Genomic DNA, 17,277 nt, shown 5'->3' with positions numbered 1-17,277 from the left:
GCATTACATATAAAACTATAACAGGAGTGACCCAGACATAGCTTGGCATCTGCAGATATTGATACCCACAAGCAGAGGGCGCTATCACACAGTTTGAGGAGGTATCCACTGTTGATAAACAGCTGGTGATGTTGCACTGTGGAGAAACTTAATTTGAAACCGTCAAAGTTGAATTAAAATAAAACGTCACATGAAGCTTGAGCACAGGAGCCAGTTTTATCACATAGATCGACCAACAAAAAACTGGTGACTGCTACACTGTACAGTGTCTTAATCTATAATAGAACATGATTGTATACAGTCTTGGATCAAAATCAAGAAATGTGTTTTGCAGAATACACTGTGATCCAACATCAAGAAAACATTTATTTGGCTAATAAATTTATCTAAGTTGTATTAAATGCTAAACCAAGGCAATTGGCTCTGATTCAGTTCTTCCTGAATTCTTATCAGTTAAAGATAATGTCTCTTATCTAACAGTGTGAGTTTCAAGGGAATTCACTCATGTGCTTTACATGGCATCATGCCATATAGAGAGATATAGCTATAACACCATGGTGATTTTCTGTTTTGAATAAAACAAGTCATCCACATTTGCATAACATCCTCTAGGTTTCTACATAAAACTGCAAAAGTTAATTCAGCTGGTTGTCAGCAAGTCGTCACAGTGCACTGGGAGATATGAAGTATTTACAGTATGTTGAGCTAAAGATTAATAAATGGGTGACAAATTATAATCTTTGGCCCCTACAATGAAAGAAACTGGCAGCAAAGGGTCAAATTAAAAACTTGTGATCACCTTTAACCCGTTGACAATATCCAGGGCATGAATGATATAACATGGCTTTACAGTCACTAAATCTCAATATTGTAATCAGAGGCTTGGGACCAATATGACAGGGCTCTCTGTCACCATTACCAAATGAGGGAAATGATTAGAAAGATCCCTCCAACAGACCATTAGAGACTTCAAGGCACAGTGAAGCTGTGCTGGCAGCACATAGTGGCTCAACACCTTTTTCCTCCCCTTTCATTTGTCACCCGTCTGTGGGTAAGGCAGTCCTGTCAGATTCTTGTGCACTGCTCACAAAGTTTCAGTGCTAAATAAATAAAGTGCTTTGTTGCTTTTGTAGCATTTGTCCTCTCAGGCTGATTGGAGAGTCTCAAATCCTGAAGCAGGACTTAGGAAATGCAGGAAGTTCAGAGTATTTCGGGGCTCTAATTTAAGTCCCACATCAGTTTGAACAGGAGCACAGGGTCACAGATATTATAATATGGGTTGTCTTTAAGATGAATAATACCAAGGCAGTCCTTCCTGCCTATGGTCTCTGCAGTGAGGCGGGTGGCCTGAGGCCTTCATTCACTTGGAGCCAGGTGAGGAAAAAAATGGCTCCTCATCTTCAAGCGGCTTCCTTCTTTAAGAAAACAAACCTCGTCACATTAAAGTCAAATAGGAAAAAAAAAAGCCAAGCAAGAAAAAAAAAAAAAGACCCTCAATTCAATTCTAGTCTGTGAACTTGTGAGTGTCTCCGTACATCCAGTGCTGAGGAGGGAGGGCCACTTCATTAAGGTGGCCGCAATCACTGCTGCATTTACATGACTGGATCAACATGGACAGCCTCTGAAACCGCTCACCATCCGGGCACGCAAAGGTCACAGGCACGGTGCGGGTGCGACGTGGCGAGCAGCACCGTCCATCCGTACACACGCCGCAGTAGTTGGGCCTGTAGAGGCGGATGCTCACACATTCCCCATAGGACAGGTGGATTGGCTCTGCGACTTTCTCAGTTGGGGAGCAGCTTTTCCCTTTCTGTGATCGAGTTATGAAAGCAGAGAGATAAGAGTTATAACCTGGGTCATAATGATTATTATTAGTTGGAATCAAGATAAATGAATAAATAAATAATCTAACAAGATCTGATTTATACCCCCATCTGCGCCTTACAGAGCGGCAGATTAAAGCAGCTTTACACTCATAGTCTGTTTCACATTAAGAGGACTAGACTTCCAAAGCAGGGAATCAGAGAGGGATTATTTTTAGATAAATGTGATTATATTTAAGGTTAAATATTTATTCAACATTTGAGTGTCCTCTGCTGTTAAATACACCAACACCTATGACAGCTCTTGGCAGCAGAGCTTTTAACTCAGTGGAGCAGAGTAAAAGAGTTCTTACCGTGTCCAACGTGTAGGATTAATATAGACACACAACTTCCCTGGGCTTGAGTACACAGACAGAGCCTAGCTATGGACAGTTGCTTGGCAGGAATGCTGAGGGTGGGGGACTATATTTAAAAAGGCGCCGGGCTGCCACCAAAACACTGCTGAGTAAATCAGCACTGCCCAGTTCCCAGTGGATGTGGAGCTTCCCGAAAGTACCGCTAAGATAATCTCTGTTCTTAAGCTCTGGATAAAGATGGCTTTAGCACTAAGAGCATGTTTACTCAGTGCCAGAACATCTAATTTTTCATTCAAGCAAAATTAAAGGTACTGTTTTTGCATGAGGAGTCAAACGCAGATACAGGTTAAATAATAAGTGTTATCACAATTCAGCAGAGTACTGCGTGAGAGATAAGTTGCTATTACAAGTTATCTCGGCAGTGATACGGCTGTTTGAACTATGGTCCCTGTCTGCGTCTGTCTCATTCCTTCGTTCAGATCACGCTCAGTCCATCTCACCTTAGCTGGGACCGCCAGGCTGTGACACGGCCGTATGGTGCAGATTCTGGTCTGTCTCTCCATCTTGCACTGAGGGTTCTTGTTGGTGAGACGAGAAGAAACACCCATCCCACAGCTGCGAGAGCACGGGGACCAGTCGGTGGTCTGTACTGCACACTTGTTCTCCTTCAGCGGGCTCCACACTGAGGAATGTATAAGGGTTACGGAGGGTGGGTGAAAGGCAGGGAGAAAAATGACACCAATTAGAGCAGAGATTCTTGATCTGGAGGTCAGGTACCTCGTCAATGTCTATGAGATAAACTGCCGTGAAATTTGGTTCAGACGTTCATCCCCACTTTTGGATCAGCTTTGGTGATTAGTGGCTTTTCATTCTCTTTCCATTCATCCCCAGCCGGTCGTGGCAGATGGGGGTGTTTTATCTTCCCAGTGTCACAAAGTGCTTGCTCATAGGGAGTTGTGCGATTGTTGGGCTTTCTATCTAATATAGTAGGGTTGTAACCTTACAATATAAAGTACCTCAAGGCAGCTGTTTTTGTGAAATGGTGCTATATAAGTAAACCTGAACTGAATTAAATTGAATCTAGCACTACTATTGAGTGATAGTTTATCTGCTGGTCAGGTTTATTTACCCAATTGTCTTTTGTTCATTGTTAAAAGCAAGATAGAAGGTCACCAAGAATATAAATACAGATAAGTAACTGATAGCAAATCAGAGCAAAGCAGATGATAAATTTGGGATCTCCTGCAGTGTTGCTCTTGTGAAAGGCAAATGTGAGCACATCTGTGTCTAACATTGTGATTGTGAAAAACTCTGTTCTCATATTCTCAGAGTACAGTAAAAGTACTGCCATTATGGAACAACTTTACCTTGTGATTTAAGAAACACTTTTCAATTGTTGCCTCTTATTCACCCATTCATTCATTTGCACATGAATGGTAATGCAAGGTGCTGGTCTGCCACCGGGGATAACATGACCACCGTCTGGCCTGAAGATATTTCAGCATGAGGACAGAAAGAGCCCTTTCTACCACCTTATTCACACAGCCTAGAACAATTGAACTACCTATATAGAGAATCTTTAATATTATACAACCAATGTAAATAAGCAGTACTTAAAGTTACTAAAATATGAACTACACTGCGAGAAACAGTTTGCATACCAGGCAAGTGTTTGTAGCCACGCTCACTGTGCCAGCTGCTGGGTTTGACGTCTGTAAGCTGGTTGGCTAGGACCAGGTCATTTTCAGGGTGGCGCGGCACAGGATGGAGCCGAGGTCTGTGCGGGTGTTGTTGTGGAGGATGCACCTGCGCAGAGAGATACGCAAGATTAGATGGTTGCAGTTCATCTTTGCCATGACCGTGTCCGACTTTCGTGTGCTTTTCCCCACAGTGGGCGTAACCCCTGATTTTCAAGGGGTTAGGTGTTTTAAAGCACTTAATAACAGTACCTGCTCTCAGCAAGCGAACCAGATACTGTTAATCAGAAAGGTTTCGGCATCCTTGCACCAGAGGCTTTACTACAGTGGCTTGTATTAGTTTGCCAAAGCAACTCCAAATTATAGTAAACAAAATAAGAAAATATAATTTTTGATAACTGAGTTTTTAAAAATTTTTTGGCCAAATTGTTTAATTCAATACACAATTAACAAGTTCATCCACAGTGATTTTTTACCTCCAGTATCATCAAACTGTTTCACAAATTCCTTACAAACTCAATGTAACAAACCTGATGCTTAGGTGGAAGGCGCCATGTGCCCTTATTGCAGTCGACAGTGAAGCAGCACTGCCCAGGTATCCTAACCAAGCGTGGGTAGGGGCAGGATGGTGAAGCTGGTGGCAGCTTGTTGCTACAGAGAGGCGCGCAGCCAACAGCGCCATCAATGCAGGTGCACTGGTGTTTACATCCAGCACGGAAGCTTTCGCCATTCTGGTAGATCCTTCCATTGTACTCACATGTGCGTCCCTCCGATTTTGCTGAAAAGACACATATTACTCGCTGCTTCTGACTTCATCAACACCAACAGTGACACAGGACACTAAAAAAAATCCCACAGGACAAATGAGATCAAAAAGTGAGTGGATACAAAGAAGCAGGAAGAGTCAGACCCCCCGTCTCGTAGGCATGGAAGAACCAGCTATTCATAGTTTGTGGGGCAGCACCGGCATGGTGCAGAAGGAAAGAGTATTTTTATCCCTGAAACCCCCTGTTGCTGTCATAAAACATCTACTACTCATTAAAATGTCTCCTGCTGTGCAAGGTTCCATGTTTCTAAATCACAAACCTAAGAAAGCTTCTCTTATGACCTTTGTCGCACCATTTTGGCTTTTCTTTTACACTCAGTATATAAACTACATTTTCTTGTATTTTAATACTTCAGATGTAGCTTTCCCCCCCCCCTCCTCTGAGATTTCTTCCCTCCCAGCATTCATTGTTTTCTCACCTCGGCATATGCCCCAGGCCATGGTCACGTCATTGCCATAATTACACTCCAGCCCTTTGTGGTGGTCGCAAGGCCTCGCAGGGCTGCAATCTTGGTTAAGCTGTGCAGCACACACCTTGCAGCATCCACACCTGTCTGAGACGGCGCTCACGCCTGGAGGGCAGACCGGAGGCTCTGCGGGGCACTCACACACCGCTGGGCAGCGAGCAGTCACCTGAAAGATTCACATATTCAGACAAAGCTCAGAACACGACTTGTATATATGTGTGTGTGTGTGTGTGTGTGTGTGTGTGTAGCATTTTCCATTATTACTGTTATTATTATTATCAAAATAAAACAGTCAAAAATAAAAACAATAAACCCCACAGGCTTGCATCTATAACCCAATTGTAAAGAAGTCTCCTGGTACTTGGAACAGAAAATTCCCACATCCCCTCTGACTGCCTGTCATCAGCAGGCTGTTAATCTACCAATTTCAGCATTTCTTACGATACCAAATTGTGTGGATGTGCTCTGGCACATGTATGTTTGAATTTCTATTATCTTGTAGACACCCCAGGGTTTGTGACAGATCATCATTTTGTTGGTCATTCATCCAGATATGAAGCATTGTAGTAAATCTCTACAGTAAGTCAAGTTACTGCTGGTCAGCCTTCTCCGAGTGTCTAGACAACTCAGGGTTTGTACTCAGCCCCCTGCTGGCTCATGATTTGAGTCATGGCTCAGTACTAGAGCCAACTTGTTCCAGTGTTTTAGGAATCAGCATGCTACTATGCTCTAAAAAAAACTAAGACATGAGTAGACAAGCTGATTACCAGAAAGGCAAACTTCATCAGAAAAAAACATTCGTCATTATATAAGTGGGGGTGCAGTGCCACTGTTAAACTCACTTGCACTCTATTTCCCCTTATTGTGTTCGTTTTCTTTTCTTTTCTCTCATTCTCTCTCTCTTTTTAATTACTTTAAACATGACCGAGATAAAGTACAGTAAAATCTGCTGCTGGCTCATGAGGATTAATTTGTTTCAATGAAGGAGTGTTTGCTGTTCAGACTCGGTAGCTCAAAGTTTAAGGGCACTTTTACTGTCACAAGTACTTTTAATCTTTAAGTAGACTCACATACTTAATCTTACCTGTGTGATGACGACTGTTGTCAGTAGAGTCAGATAGATGAGAAATGTCATGATTATCCTTAAAAGTTAAAAAACAAACAAAAAAACCCTACAAGTAATTTTAAAACAACAATTTCAAGCAGAAATCGAGGGAAATATTATTGATCTTAATTAATTTCACATGAAGATTCTAGTTTCTTTTTCTCATTAGCTCGGACTTCTATCCTTTTTTTCTAAAGGGGTGAGGAGCTAAACTCTAATTTATAGCCGATGGACTACGTAAGACCCCGCCTCTCTCCGTACTTCTAACCAATCAGCGTGCAGGTAACAGCCCAGATCCTTTTTTCCCCCCAATGGGCGTGACGTTACCGAGCGGATAGTTTGCTGATTGGTGGGCGGGTTTTGAAATGAATGGAGCCATTGATAAAAATCTCAGGGGCGCTCTGTTTGCTTTATGAGTTAAAAATGAAATTGTAACAACTCCTTTCAAGTCACACTTAGCACATTCCTGCTACCACTGAGTAAACACACTCAGCTGAGCCAGACAGCCATGCAACATTAATAAGACCTCCACCTTTGGGGAAATAAGGGAGCAGGAGGAATTCCTTCTTTTTTTGTTCTAAGCCAGGGCAGAAAATTAAAGTGGAGTGCATTAAACAAACATTAACATAATATGAGGGGCAGAGTGAAAATACTCGACTTTGTCTGTGTCCATCATGTTCTAAGAATAAGTGTTTCCAAAGTTTTTAAGTGTAGATTTTGATTGTTTTGCTTTCGCTGTGAATTCAGGTGGACTGCCTGTTTCTATTATTTCTAACCACATGGTGCTGACACGGGAATGATGATGATATGATTGCTTGGAAAGAATGGTGAAGCTGAGGTTAAAAGTAAGATTTTTTTTTTTAAGGGTAACACATGTTGGTCGGTCTCCTCTTTCGCTGCCATCTTTTTTTTTCTTTCTTTAACCACAGGTTTCCAGCCACGCCTGTCCTAAAACAGAGACCTCTTTAGAAGAAAGTAACGTGATAGGTAGGTGTTTTGAAAGTTAGGATCCTGCTATGAATGTCAAAGTATTCTTGTAAAGTTCTGGTTTATAGGCTCATTTAATTTTAGGCTTTAAAGAGGATTTAATTTTTTAAAATTTGCGTTACCATCACTACTCACTCAAAATATTTTTTACCTCCAGCTAAAGGGATGAAAGCTTTGTGCTTTAATTTTCAAAAATAATAACAAAACTCAAAAATTATTATTATGTAATTTTTTTATAACTTTTACATTTTAACTAATTTCTTTGCTTTTTCCCCCTAAAATATATTTTTATGTATCAATTTAAGATGCATTTCTCAGTGCATTTGTACATATAGGTGTCATGGTACTGGGTGTATGACCCCGTGTTTCCAAGCTTCTGGACATTATGCTGTTTATTTTCAGATATTCAATGTGATTCTTCCTCGTGGTTATTTTTATGTCATGTATATGTTTCTGTTAGCCTTTAGTTCTTTGTGACTTGTGAGTTTTTTCCCTTAGTGTCTTCTCCTGTGTCTTGTCTTCACGTTTGTTTTTCTCTTGTCTCCGTGTTTGGAGTTTACTTTCTGTCTTCCCAGTCAGTCATGTCTCCATGTCTGTTTCTCCCTGTGTCCCTGTGTGGCTTAGTCTTCATCTCCGTGTTTATTGTACTCCCTGCTTTATTTGGACAGTCTCCTGTCCTGCGTACAGTATGTTCAGTTCTGCTTCCCCTGTCCTGTTAGTCTGTATTAGCGCCGTGTTCCCACCTGTTGCCCATCCTCACGTTCTCCTGTGTGGATTTTAGTTCCCCCTCTCCCTCTGCTTGTTGTCTGGTTGTTCCTATTTGCAGTGTTTCCCTTGTTTATCCCAAGTTCCCTAGCTTCCTGGTTTCCTCCTGGGTTGGGTTTGTATTTTGTATGTTTGCATTTTCAAGTATCTTATTACAGCAAATAAAGTTGTCTCCTTTCGTTTATTCCCCTGTGTCTGAGTCCTGCGTCTGGGTCCTGCCTTGCCTGCCGTACAGTTGTACACAACAATAGTCACAAACAATCTATGAAAATGGGAACTGACAATCTCACTGCACACTGCTCTGCACATAATATATTTGTATAAGAAATAACCCACTTCCTTCTGAAATTTTCCTGTGGAAACTGAGCACTGCTGTAGGTGCCCACCCTTCTGCTTAATCCCACGGTGTGCTCCTACCATGTGACATATATTAGATGTTGTTTGCAATCACTTGACAAGCAATGCTCTTCAGTTTGGGAGCACAGCTGCACATCTCATGGCTATTTGGTGGTTCCCAACTAATGTTTTAATCCAGTTGCTACAGCATGAAGAGTAAAAACAAGGAAGATATGCATGTTTCCTGTTCCTTCCCATCATGAGTCTTCCTGGTGACTCATTTTGCGACCAAAATTTTGTGACTCATTAAGCTGATTTCAGTCCTGACAAAGCCATGTGGCAAACCACTCTTAAATCAGTAATGGGAGTTTCTAAGATCAGCTTTATGACTTTGGTTTGGTTTCTTGAAACCAGCTTTGTGGTTCAGATAGATATTCTAACAACAGTTTAACTCTGTAGATAGATAGATGGATACATTATTGATCCCACGAGAGAAATTCTTGTCTAACAGCAACATAAATAAGAAAAATAGAACAATCTAAAATATATAAACAACATAGTTAAAGTAAAAGTGCCACAGGTGCATCCTGAGATTTTTTAATTGAATACAACAGTGATAAAAACAACAAATACAAAATAGGTTAAGGTACAGAAAATGTAAGAGGCTGAGATTGTTGAACAGAGTAATGCAAATTGAATTAACAAAAAATGTTTACACTATAAACCTGAGAAAGAGCTACAAGAATGTATAATACAGAAATATATGTGTGGAATCTCAAGCCTAACAGGTGTGTACACCTGTCACAGCAAGAAGAGGTATTGTACAATTTCACAGAGGATGGTAGGAATGATTTCCTGAAGCGCTCTTTATGGCAGCAGGATTGAAGGAGCTCTGCTGCCTCACTAGTGCTGAGTGGAGTAGGTTAGATGGATTGTCCATGATGGCAAGCAGTTTGTTCATTGACCTCCTGACCCTCACTGACTCAAACAACTCCAGATTCTGGCCAGTGGTGATTGCAGCCTTGTGAATCAGTTTGCTGATCCTGATTTACAGTATATGTTATTTTATTTATATTATTAAATTAACTCAGGATTATATACTTTTTTTCAGAATAACAATGAAAATCTTGTATCGTGTATGGAGCACAGGCATTAAAACACACCTCATCTGGGTAGACGGTGTTTTGGGAGTAATCCTGGGACATTTGGATTCAACACTGAACCCTCTGGAGATGTTGTTTCCTATCAGCGAAACGCGGAAGAAGGATGGCACCCACTTGACAACCCAGAAAAGTGCCACCACTCAGTTGAGCAGTTCATAGAGCCCAAGCTGCAGATCTTATAGGTGCACCAAGTCAACAAACTGAATCTTGAAAATGAATAATCATCTTGAACAGGCACAGTTTCCTTACTTGTGATTTTAAACTGTTAACACACTGTAGAGAGATGGAGTGTTAAAAAGAAGGATGCTGGTGGACACTGGACAGAACTGGACTAGTGTTTCCATTGAGTACACCAGTTAAAATTTCCTGACTGGAGTCATGGCTCCTGCTTTATAAAAGGAAACCACGTCCGGAAACTGTCAGTCATAGCTCTAATGGTATGACGAGAGAGACAAAGTCATGGCCCATCTATTTTAATCCTCTGGTGGTCATGGTACAGGGAGAGGTCTGAAAGTCCTGTGACTACTTCTTTTCTCAGCGTCTCCACTGATGCCTAATAAGAGAGAATCAGAAGCATGAACACTTCACTTTGACGAGGGTAGAAAGCTAATGCTGAAGGGGATCGGACTGTTTTTAAACAGGAAAACACTTTATGCAGGAAACTGTCTGTGAGAAGTTTTATTAGGATTTGTAGTAGTTCTATAGTTTTATTTGATTTCTGCTTGTTTATGTATTTGTGTCTTAGTGACCCTGAAAAAAGGCGGTTCATCTGAAGGATTTTAGCCCTCTAAATATCTTTACTTCAGAGAATTATAATGTTCATTTAACTCAGAACACTTTAATGTGGGAGATATAAATAACCTTTCTCCAAGCTGAGATTAAAATAGAGTTTAAGTGACTACTGGGAAAAATTTCCTTCTAATTTAATGAGGAAGTGGACTACAGTTTCACCATAATGACATTCTTTAAATACCGTTATGTAACATAAGCCCAGGGGGCTCTCAAGCGAAAGACTGAGCACCTAGAAAGGGGCACCATATAAATTTGAGGTGCTGTATGAAGATTACCAGAGGACAAAAGAATGGAAAAAAATTTGCAGCGCACAAATTTGTTGTCTTAGTTTGGAACATTTTCAAAATCTGATGTTGCACACAGGCCTCAATGTTGTTTCCATTTGGTGGGACTGTTGATATAGATTAAAGGCCTGCCCAGAGTTTGATAAAAATTAAATAAAATGTTCTGAGAAGGCAATGAAAACCAACTACTGTAACTAACACAATATCAGAGAATAAATATACTCAAGTGTAAAATTAAAGAACTCACAATGAAGAATTGTTACTTTCACAAACAGAATATTGCCTTTTTATTATTAGATTACTACAGAAATGTTAACTTTGTTTCATTTCAGCACCTTACTTAGTATGTATGCCAAGATCTTTCAATAAAAGTGGACATAAAAGGCACAAAAGTGTCGAGTCATCCCTCAATTCTTTATATTTCACTTCCAAGGAGCAGAAGTGGTCTTGAGCTTTAGTTCTCCAGGATTTATAAAGATATTTCAAAGTTTTTTAGTGCATCCCTTGTACCTGAATGCTTAATATTTATCTATGAATCATTCTAACATAAAAAATGCACCTAACTCCTAAAATAGTATTGTTGCACAAAGAGCCTGATTCCTAAAGAGCTATTATTTGCAAACTTGGCATTTCTTGGGATAGTGTGTCCTTAAAAGATTTGAGGAAACTGGACAAGTGGGGGAGAAAATAAGACCTAAAAGCAGGCCTAAAAACTCAATTTGAACTTTTTGGTTGAAATTATTGTCAGTACATATGGAAGAGGTCAGAAGAGTCGGCTCTGTCATGCTTTGTGGCTGCATTCTAGTCAGTGGTGTTGGGGACCCAGAAAAGTACCATCAAATTTTTATCCATCATGCAATACCATCTGAAAACATTGGATTGGCATCAGCTTCATTTCTCAACATGGTGATCCCAACACTAATGATCCCAAACACACTGGTCCCAGATATGCAGTAAAACCTGGATAGAAAAACACAGTGGAACACTATTAGTCATAGACTGACCTCCTCAAAGCCCCAAACAACATTACTGAAGCAGAAAAGGGAACAAAAGGCAGTCAACATCCAAAGAAGAGCTTTGAATGTCAATCGAGAAGCCTGGAGAACCGTTCCTGAAGACTACTCAAAGAACTTACAGGAAAGATTGCCAAGAAAGTTCAGGCTGTGTTGACTAATAAAAGTGGCCATAACAAAAATTGCCTTTCAACTGCTTGTTAAAATTATAAAAACTCTATTTTTGATTAATCATTGTAGAGATCACTACTACCATTTTCATAGCAAAAAATTAAAAAAAATGAGGGGTTCCTCAAGACTTTGGGACAGTGCAGAGTGTTCAAAAATAGTATGTTGTTGTTGTTATTAATTTTAAAAAAATATCTTAAGTGGTGGAAAATAGAAATTCTCAAGCAAAGTATAATCCAAAATGTTACGTTACCACTCATTACTAACTATATGTAACCGATGCCCCTGAGGGAAAAACAATAATGAAATGTATAGAACATGCAGTATAGTGCACTCACTAAAAAAACAAAGTGATGTCAGCTGCTGAATGATCCTATACTGTTATATATATTTTTCTCTCATGTGGCTGAGCGGCATTTTTAATGGCAGCACAATACATAAAATATATAATATGAGTGACAGCTTTATGAGAAAAGGCTGATGTGGGAAAATAAGGAAACATCCAAAGGAAAGAACAGTGACTAAAACTATGTACAAGGGTGGCAGGAGAAGTGTGTTTATGTGTGTTCGGTGAAGTGAAGGTTTGTGGTGACAGGTGTTTCGAAGTAAGAGAATTTGTTTTTTCAAGAGGAGGAGTGAGCAAGTTCCCCGCTGACTAGTCTGCTCTGCCATGACGGGGTACATGGCAGTCTGGTGGTATGGTATTTCGCACACAAACAGACAGCTGGGATTACTGCCCATACCACCTTTAAGGTCACATGAACCAAATTACACGATACAGAGGTCACAGACTTTTATAAACACATATGGACATATGTAAGGAAGCGCATGATAGAAAAGGTAATTTAAAGGTAATTATACAGATGGGAGAATGAAACTGAGGCTTAAAGAAAACACAGGAAGAGAAAGTGCAAGTGGAGATGACAGGGTCGTTACACTGTTTTCTCAAAACAGCGGAAGAATAAAGGTTATTTAAAAAAAAAAAAACAAACCCAAAAAACCAAAACAAAACTCATGCACTGATTATCTTTGACAGATACAGAGGCTGTGCGTGAGAACTCAGGTGATACAGTGTGGATACACCACATCTACCCTCGTCAAAGTGATAGTATAATGTGCAATGGAATATGTGCTAAATCTGAAATCTGACACTGACAGATGGTTCTGGTGTTAATGAAGTGTGAAGTTTGAAACATTGTAAAGTTACATAACAGAGCAAGACTCTGGTTTTTGAGGAGAAGAGATGGTACCTGGCCGACTGAGTCCATGAACTGCTTGAATACTTGAAGCAACTTCTCCCTCTTGTGGAAGTTTAATAAAAACCCCATACACACACAACATTGAAATCAAAGATTTGAAAAACATTTAAACGGTGATAAAAAAAAAAAAAAAAAAAAAAGCTGACTTGGACAGTCCTTTAATTCTTCCTGAACTGAGACAAACACAGGGCTGCTTCTTGATGGCATGAATGTCTATGAGGCTTTTGCAGATAATGCACAGCAGAGACTGTTTTCTTTCCCAATGCTCCACAAGATGGAGCCAAATGCTACAATATGAGCAAAAGTATCTTTTGCCATTTAAGATTCGATTGCGTTCCATTGAATAGGCAGATACACAAAAGAGCTCCATGAATCCTCATGGTGAAAGCTCAACACTACTCGGCTTGCTGTTTTCAAAGTCCAAAAGGAGGGTTTTGACTAGTCGTGGGCAGGAATGTGCAAACTATGTAGGCAATCATGGGTTACAGATCACGTCCATATCAAACGATTTTTATTGGAAAATCTTCCTGCTGCACGACTAATGAATGTTTTGTTACTTTCATCTCCTTTGCCTGCTCACCCTCCCTGATCTTTAATTAAACTCTTATCAACAGACTGTGAGTAGGTGGTGGAGCTGATGAGGGATCTTCTCGCCCTCACTCTCGCTCCTTATCTTCTCTGTTTATATCACTCGTTCCCCCTCCCCATTCTTGGTTTTTCAATTCATTTCCTTTCACTAAACCTCACTGACTCCCTTTCCCTCATGCCTTCCTCTCCTATCTTTCTCCAGACTGTGACAGCAGAGCACAGCGGCTTTGAACCCGGTTTTATTCAGAGCACGCTCTTGTCTCCCATCACCCATGGTCTCCTGATTAGTCTGCCCCCTCCTTAGCAGTCACTAAGGCTCACAGCAGCTAACTGACAGGCAAGGAAAAAGCTTTTCCCAGGTAGAGTAGCAGCACTGCCTCAAGACTTGTAAGCCTAAATATCCCAGTCATCTGGGAGGTGGGGATTACCCTTTGGCCGGCTGCTAGATCCTTCATTTCCCATATGGGAGTGTTGGGTTTGAAAGGCACAAATATGGGAGCTTGTTCTTCAAAAGCTGCTGTAAGGGTGGACACATAGGATTTAGCCCTTGATATTTAATACCCACTTACATGAAATTTAGAAAATTACATTGGAAAACAGGACAGAAAATGCTGCTCAGGCTGGTACACTGTAACCAATAGATGTTATGTAAAGATTTTTAGTGGATTTAAGCCACATGCTTTTTAACTGTGGTTCAGTCACACTCATTACAGCAGAGATAGAGAATGTAAACGTAAGCTGGCGGGAATGAGTCATCTTCCCAAGAAATACTGGTTAGAGCATTTCATTTCAGCACCATATGCTACTGTCTGGTTATTAATATCTTTCTCAGTAATTTGCTTCTGGATTTTTCTGTTTAATATAACACGATAAGGCTCCTCCTTCACTGAGCCACTCCATCACTCTGACCACTGGTGGCCATGGCTCAGGTGGTGAGCAGGTTGCCCATTAACTGTAAACTTGCTGGTGTCCTTGAACAAGACACTAATCTCAGTGTTTCTCCAAACAGCAGATGAACACCTGGATGAGAAATCTGCCATCAGTGATGGGAGTGTGTGCTTGTGAAATTCTACGAGGTGCACTGTAGTATTGAGGTTTTGCAGACATTTGACAGCTAACCATGTGACCTTAATTAATCAAGTCACGGCGACACTGTAAGGTCAATTGGATAAGCCCCAGTCACATAGGTCTAGAGACCAGTCTCTGCCCATGTGGCAACAACCAATTGTGAGGGAGACCTTGTGCATGCCAAAGTCAGCAAAAACCTCTTTGTGATTGCTACCAGATTGTTGGGGTTGTCTATAGTTTTCATTCAGACAAACGGCCCAAGCAGTAGTGAAAAAGAGACCAATTGCCTTCAAGTAAAAGTTGGAACATGTTGGAGGACTGTAGCTAGTGTTTGCAGACAATCTGTCTCACTGACAAAGTAATCTTAAGGAGATTTTTGTTACAGCACCATATTTGCAAATAATTTTACCTGGCGACAGTCAAACTTCCAAAAACCAATCACAAACAAGTTAGGAAATATATATTTTCCGCTTACAAGAAGCGGTTGCAACACATCCAGTATGGCAGACATCTCTCAAGCAATGTGTGGATGACATCAGGCGAGACCTCTATATATGTTTTAACATTTTCCTTTGGATCAGCTTTGGTAATCCATGGCTTTTTATTGGTTTCATGGTAGATGGCTTCCCATACCTGAACCTGGTTCTGCTGAAGGTTTCTTCCTGTAAATAGTAAGTTTTTCTTTCTCACTGTCACCAAGTGATTGCTCATAGGGGGTCATTATACGATATGAGCATAACATGGTGATGTTAGCAAGATTAGCTACTGTCTTTAAATTCAGTTTCCCAGCTTCAGTTTCTCTGTTAACAATTTTTTTTCTCTATTTCACAGTGTGAACAACCATGTACACTTTCAGTAAACTATCAAAATAATTCTGCATAATATCAAGATTCCAAGATGGTGTAAAACTGCATGCATGTTGTGACGGTACAGTTCACTTCTTGTCTTTTACTCCAGAACCCCCTCCTCCTACTCCATCTGTCCCCAGCCATGCATCCCATTCTGAACTGCTACTCGCCATCTATTCCCCACAAGCACACATCCTTTTCTCCCCATCTGCACTGAAATGCACCTCAAGCTGACAACAAATGCAACCTTTCTTCAGCAGAGACAGACAGACTAACACAGATATGTCAGTCTGCAGCATTTGCAGATAACCAACATCTCTCTCTCTGTCCTCTCATTCCACCCTGCATTCCCCACTCTCTCTTTCTCCGCTTGTTCCGACCCCACTGGAATGCACTTCTTATGAAGATAAATGACTCCTCTCAGCTTCCTTACCCTCCTCCCATCTGCTTCCTATGCAGCTATGGTGGGGAATTCCCGTGGAATTTTCTCATTCCTCTGAGTGTCTTGCCTGACAGGTTCACAGCATCTTTTTTTTTTGTTCTCAGTGAAGACAACAAAGGACCATACAAGCTTTGCTGGAGAAGCTTGTATCATTTGAGAAGTTAAACTATAGTTCATCACATTTTTATTATAAAGGAAATGAAGTCAAACTCTGTAACTCTGATATGGTTCAGATGGCAGATAGAAAACCAATCCGGTGTGAAACAGATTCAGCGTGTGACTCTTTCATATTACAAAAAGGCACTATTTTTGGAAATGCACCTAGACTAGTCATTAGGGTCAGAAAATGATGGGAAAATTGAACCCACTCTCGTGACTATATTAAGCTAACACAATGAATCTAGTTCTCCTCTCTACCCATAGAATATTTTAACTTGGAACCACAGACCATGTTTAAACAGAGACAGGGTTTCATCTTTTCCTTATACACACTGCAGTGCAATCACATAATGTACATTTAAATGTAAACGACACCTGAGCATGTCCCACAATCTAAAAAAAATAAAAGGCAGTGTATCGTCACCACCTTATCCCTTGTATCTTATTGTTTTTGGTCATCAATGGCATTGTTGGTGGTTGTCGTTAACCTGGGCCCTGGACATTCTGGTATAGGCATCAGGCATCTTGATTTTCATTTGTCAACATTTCTGTTTCTGTTAAAAAACCCAAACAAACAATAAAACAGTCTGTCTCTGCTGTGCATGCACTGAGCTCTTCCAAATGACATTCTTGGTTGGAGAAACTTAGTCACATTGTCTAAAATCATTGCTGTGTTTGGAAACTGAGTAGAGTGAAACTGATACTAAAATCAAGGGATGAGACAAAAATGATGCCAAAACGATGTTACTTCCAATCCTTTCTTTCCACGCAGGAGCAGGAAGCCATGAATAAATCAAAGAATGAGCAAACTCCGTACAAGTCATGAGTGCTTCGCTTTAATTTAAAATGAAGACAAAGAATAGGCCATAAAAAACAGTGTATTCCACTCACCCTGGCACCTTGAGCTACGTCGAGAAGCAGCAACCAAAAGACAAAACATTTATCAAGGACATAGTGCAGCCTTCTTTTTTGGCACACTAAAAAGTCATAACTTCAGAACCTCCTGTTTTGTTTTGTTATTTTCTTAGAATGAGTCAATATCACAGCGATGGGTTGTGTTAGAGTCAAAGTCATATCATGTGATCAGTGGTGAAAGGACGGCTTTTCAGTATCATACAAACAGCACATGGA

At 40.5% G+C, this 17,277-nt stretch overlaps 1 protein-coding gene across 1 annotated transcript; it reads right to left on the bottom strand.

Annotated features, from left to right (window-relative positions):
- Window positions 1-281: 281 nt before the first annotated feature.
- LOC146630795 (CCN family member 1-like) lies at window positions 282-6,309 on the bottom strand. Its single transcript, XM_085354962.1, has 6 exons — window positions 6,254-6,309; window positions 5,122-5,335; window positions 4,407-4,654; window positions 3,841-3,985; window positions 2,680-2,861; window positions 282-1,810 (listed from the first exon to the last, which is right to left on the bottom strand). The coding sequence occupies exons 1-6, from the start codon at window positions 6,302-6,304 to the stop codon at window positions 1,505-1,507; spliced, it is 1,146 nt and encodes a 381-aa protein (XP_085211088.1). The 5' UTR covers window positions 6,305-6,309; the 3' UTR covers window positions 282-1,504.
- Window positions 6,310-17,277: the final 10,968 nt, after the last annotated feature.

This window comes from Diplotaxodon limnothrissa, linkage group LG6 (genome assembly GCF_057381915.1).
Source record: "Diplotaxodon limnothrissa isolate DT_005_m linkage group LG6, D_limnothrissa_male_GT1.1, whole genome shotgun sequence".
Classification (NCBI taxonomy): domain Eukaryota; kingdom Metazoa; phylum Chordata; class Actinopteri; order Cichliformes; family Cichlidae; genus Diplotaxodon; species Diplotaxodon limnothrissa.
This window is presented reverse-complemented; position numbering and strand designations above follow the sequence as displayed.

Coding starts and splice junctions, on each gene's coding strand:
- LOC146630795 (XM_085354962.1), bottom strand. CDS start 6,304: ATGACATTTCTCATCTATCTGACTCTACTGACAACAGTCGTCATCACA. Junction 2,862..3,840: donor TGGCTACAAACACTTGCCTG/GTATGCAAACTG, acceptor TACATTCCTCAG/TGTGGAGCCCGCTGAAGGAG. Junction 1,811..2,679: donor GCCTGGCGGTCCCAGCTAAG/GTGAGATGGACT, acceptor ACTCGATCACAG/AAAGGGAAAAGCTGCTCCCC.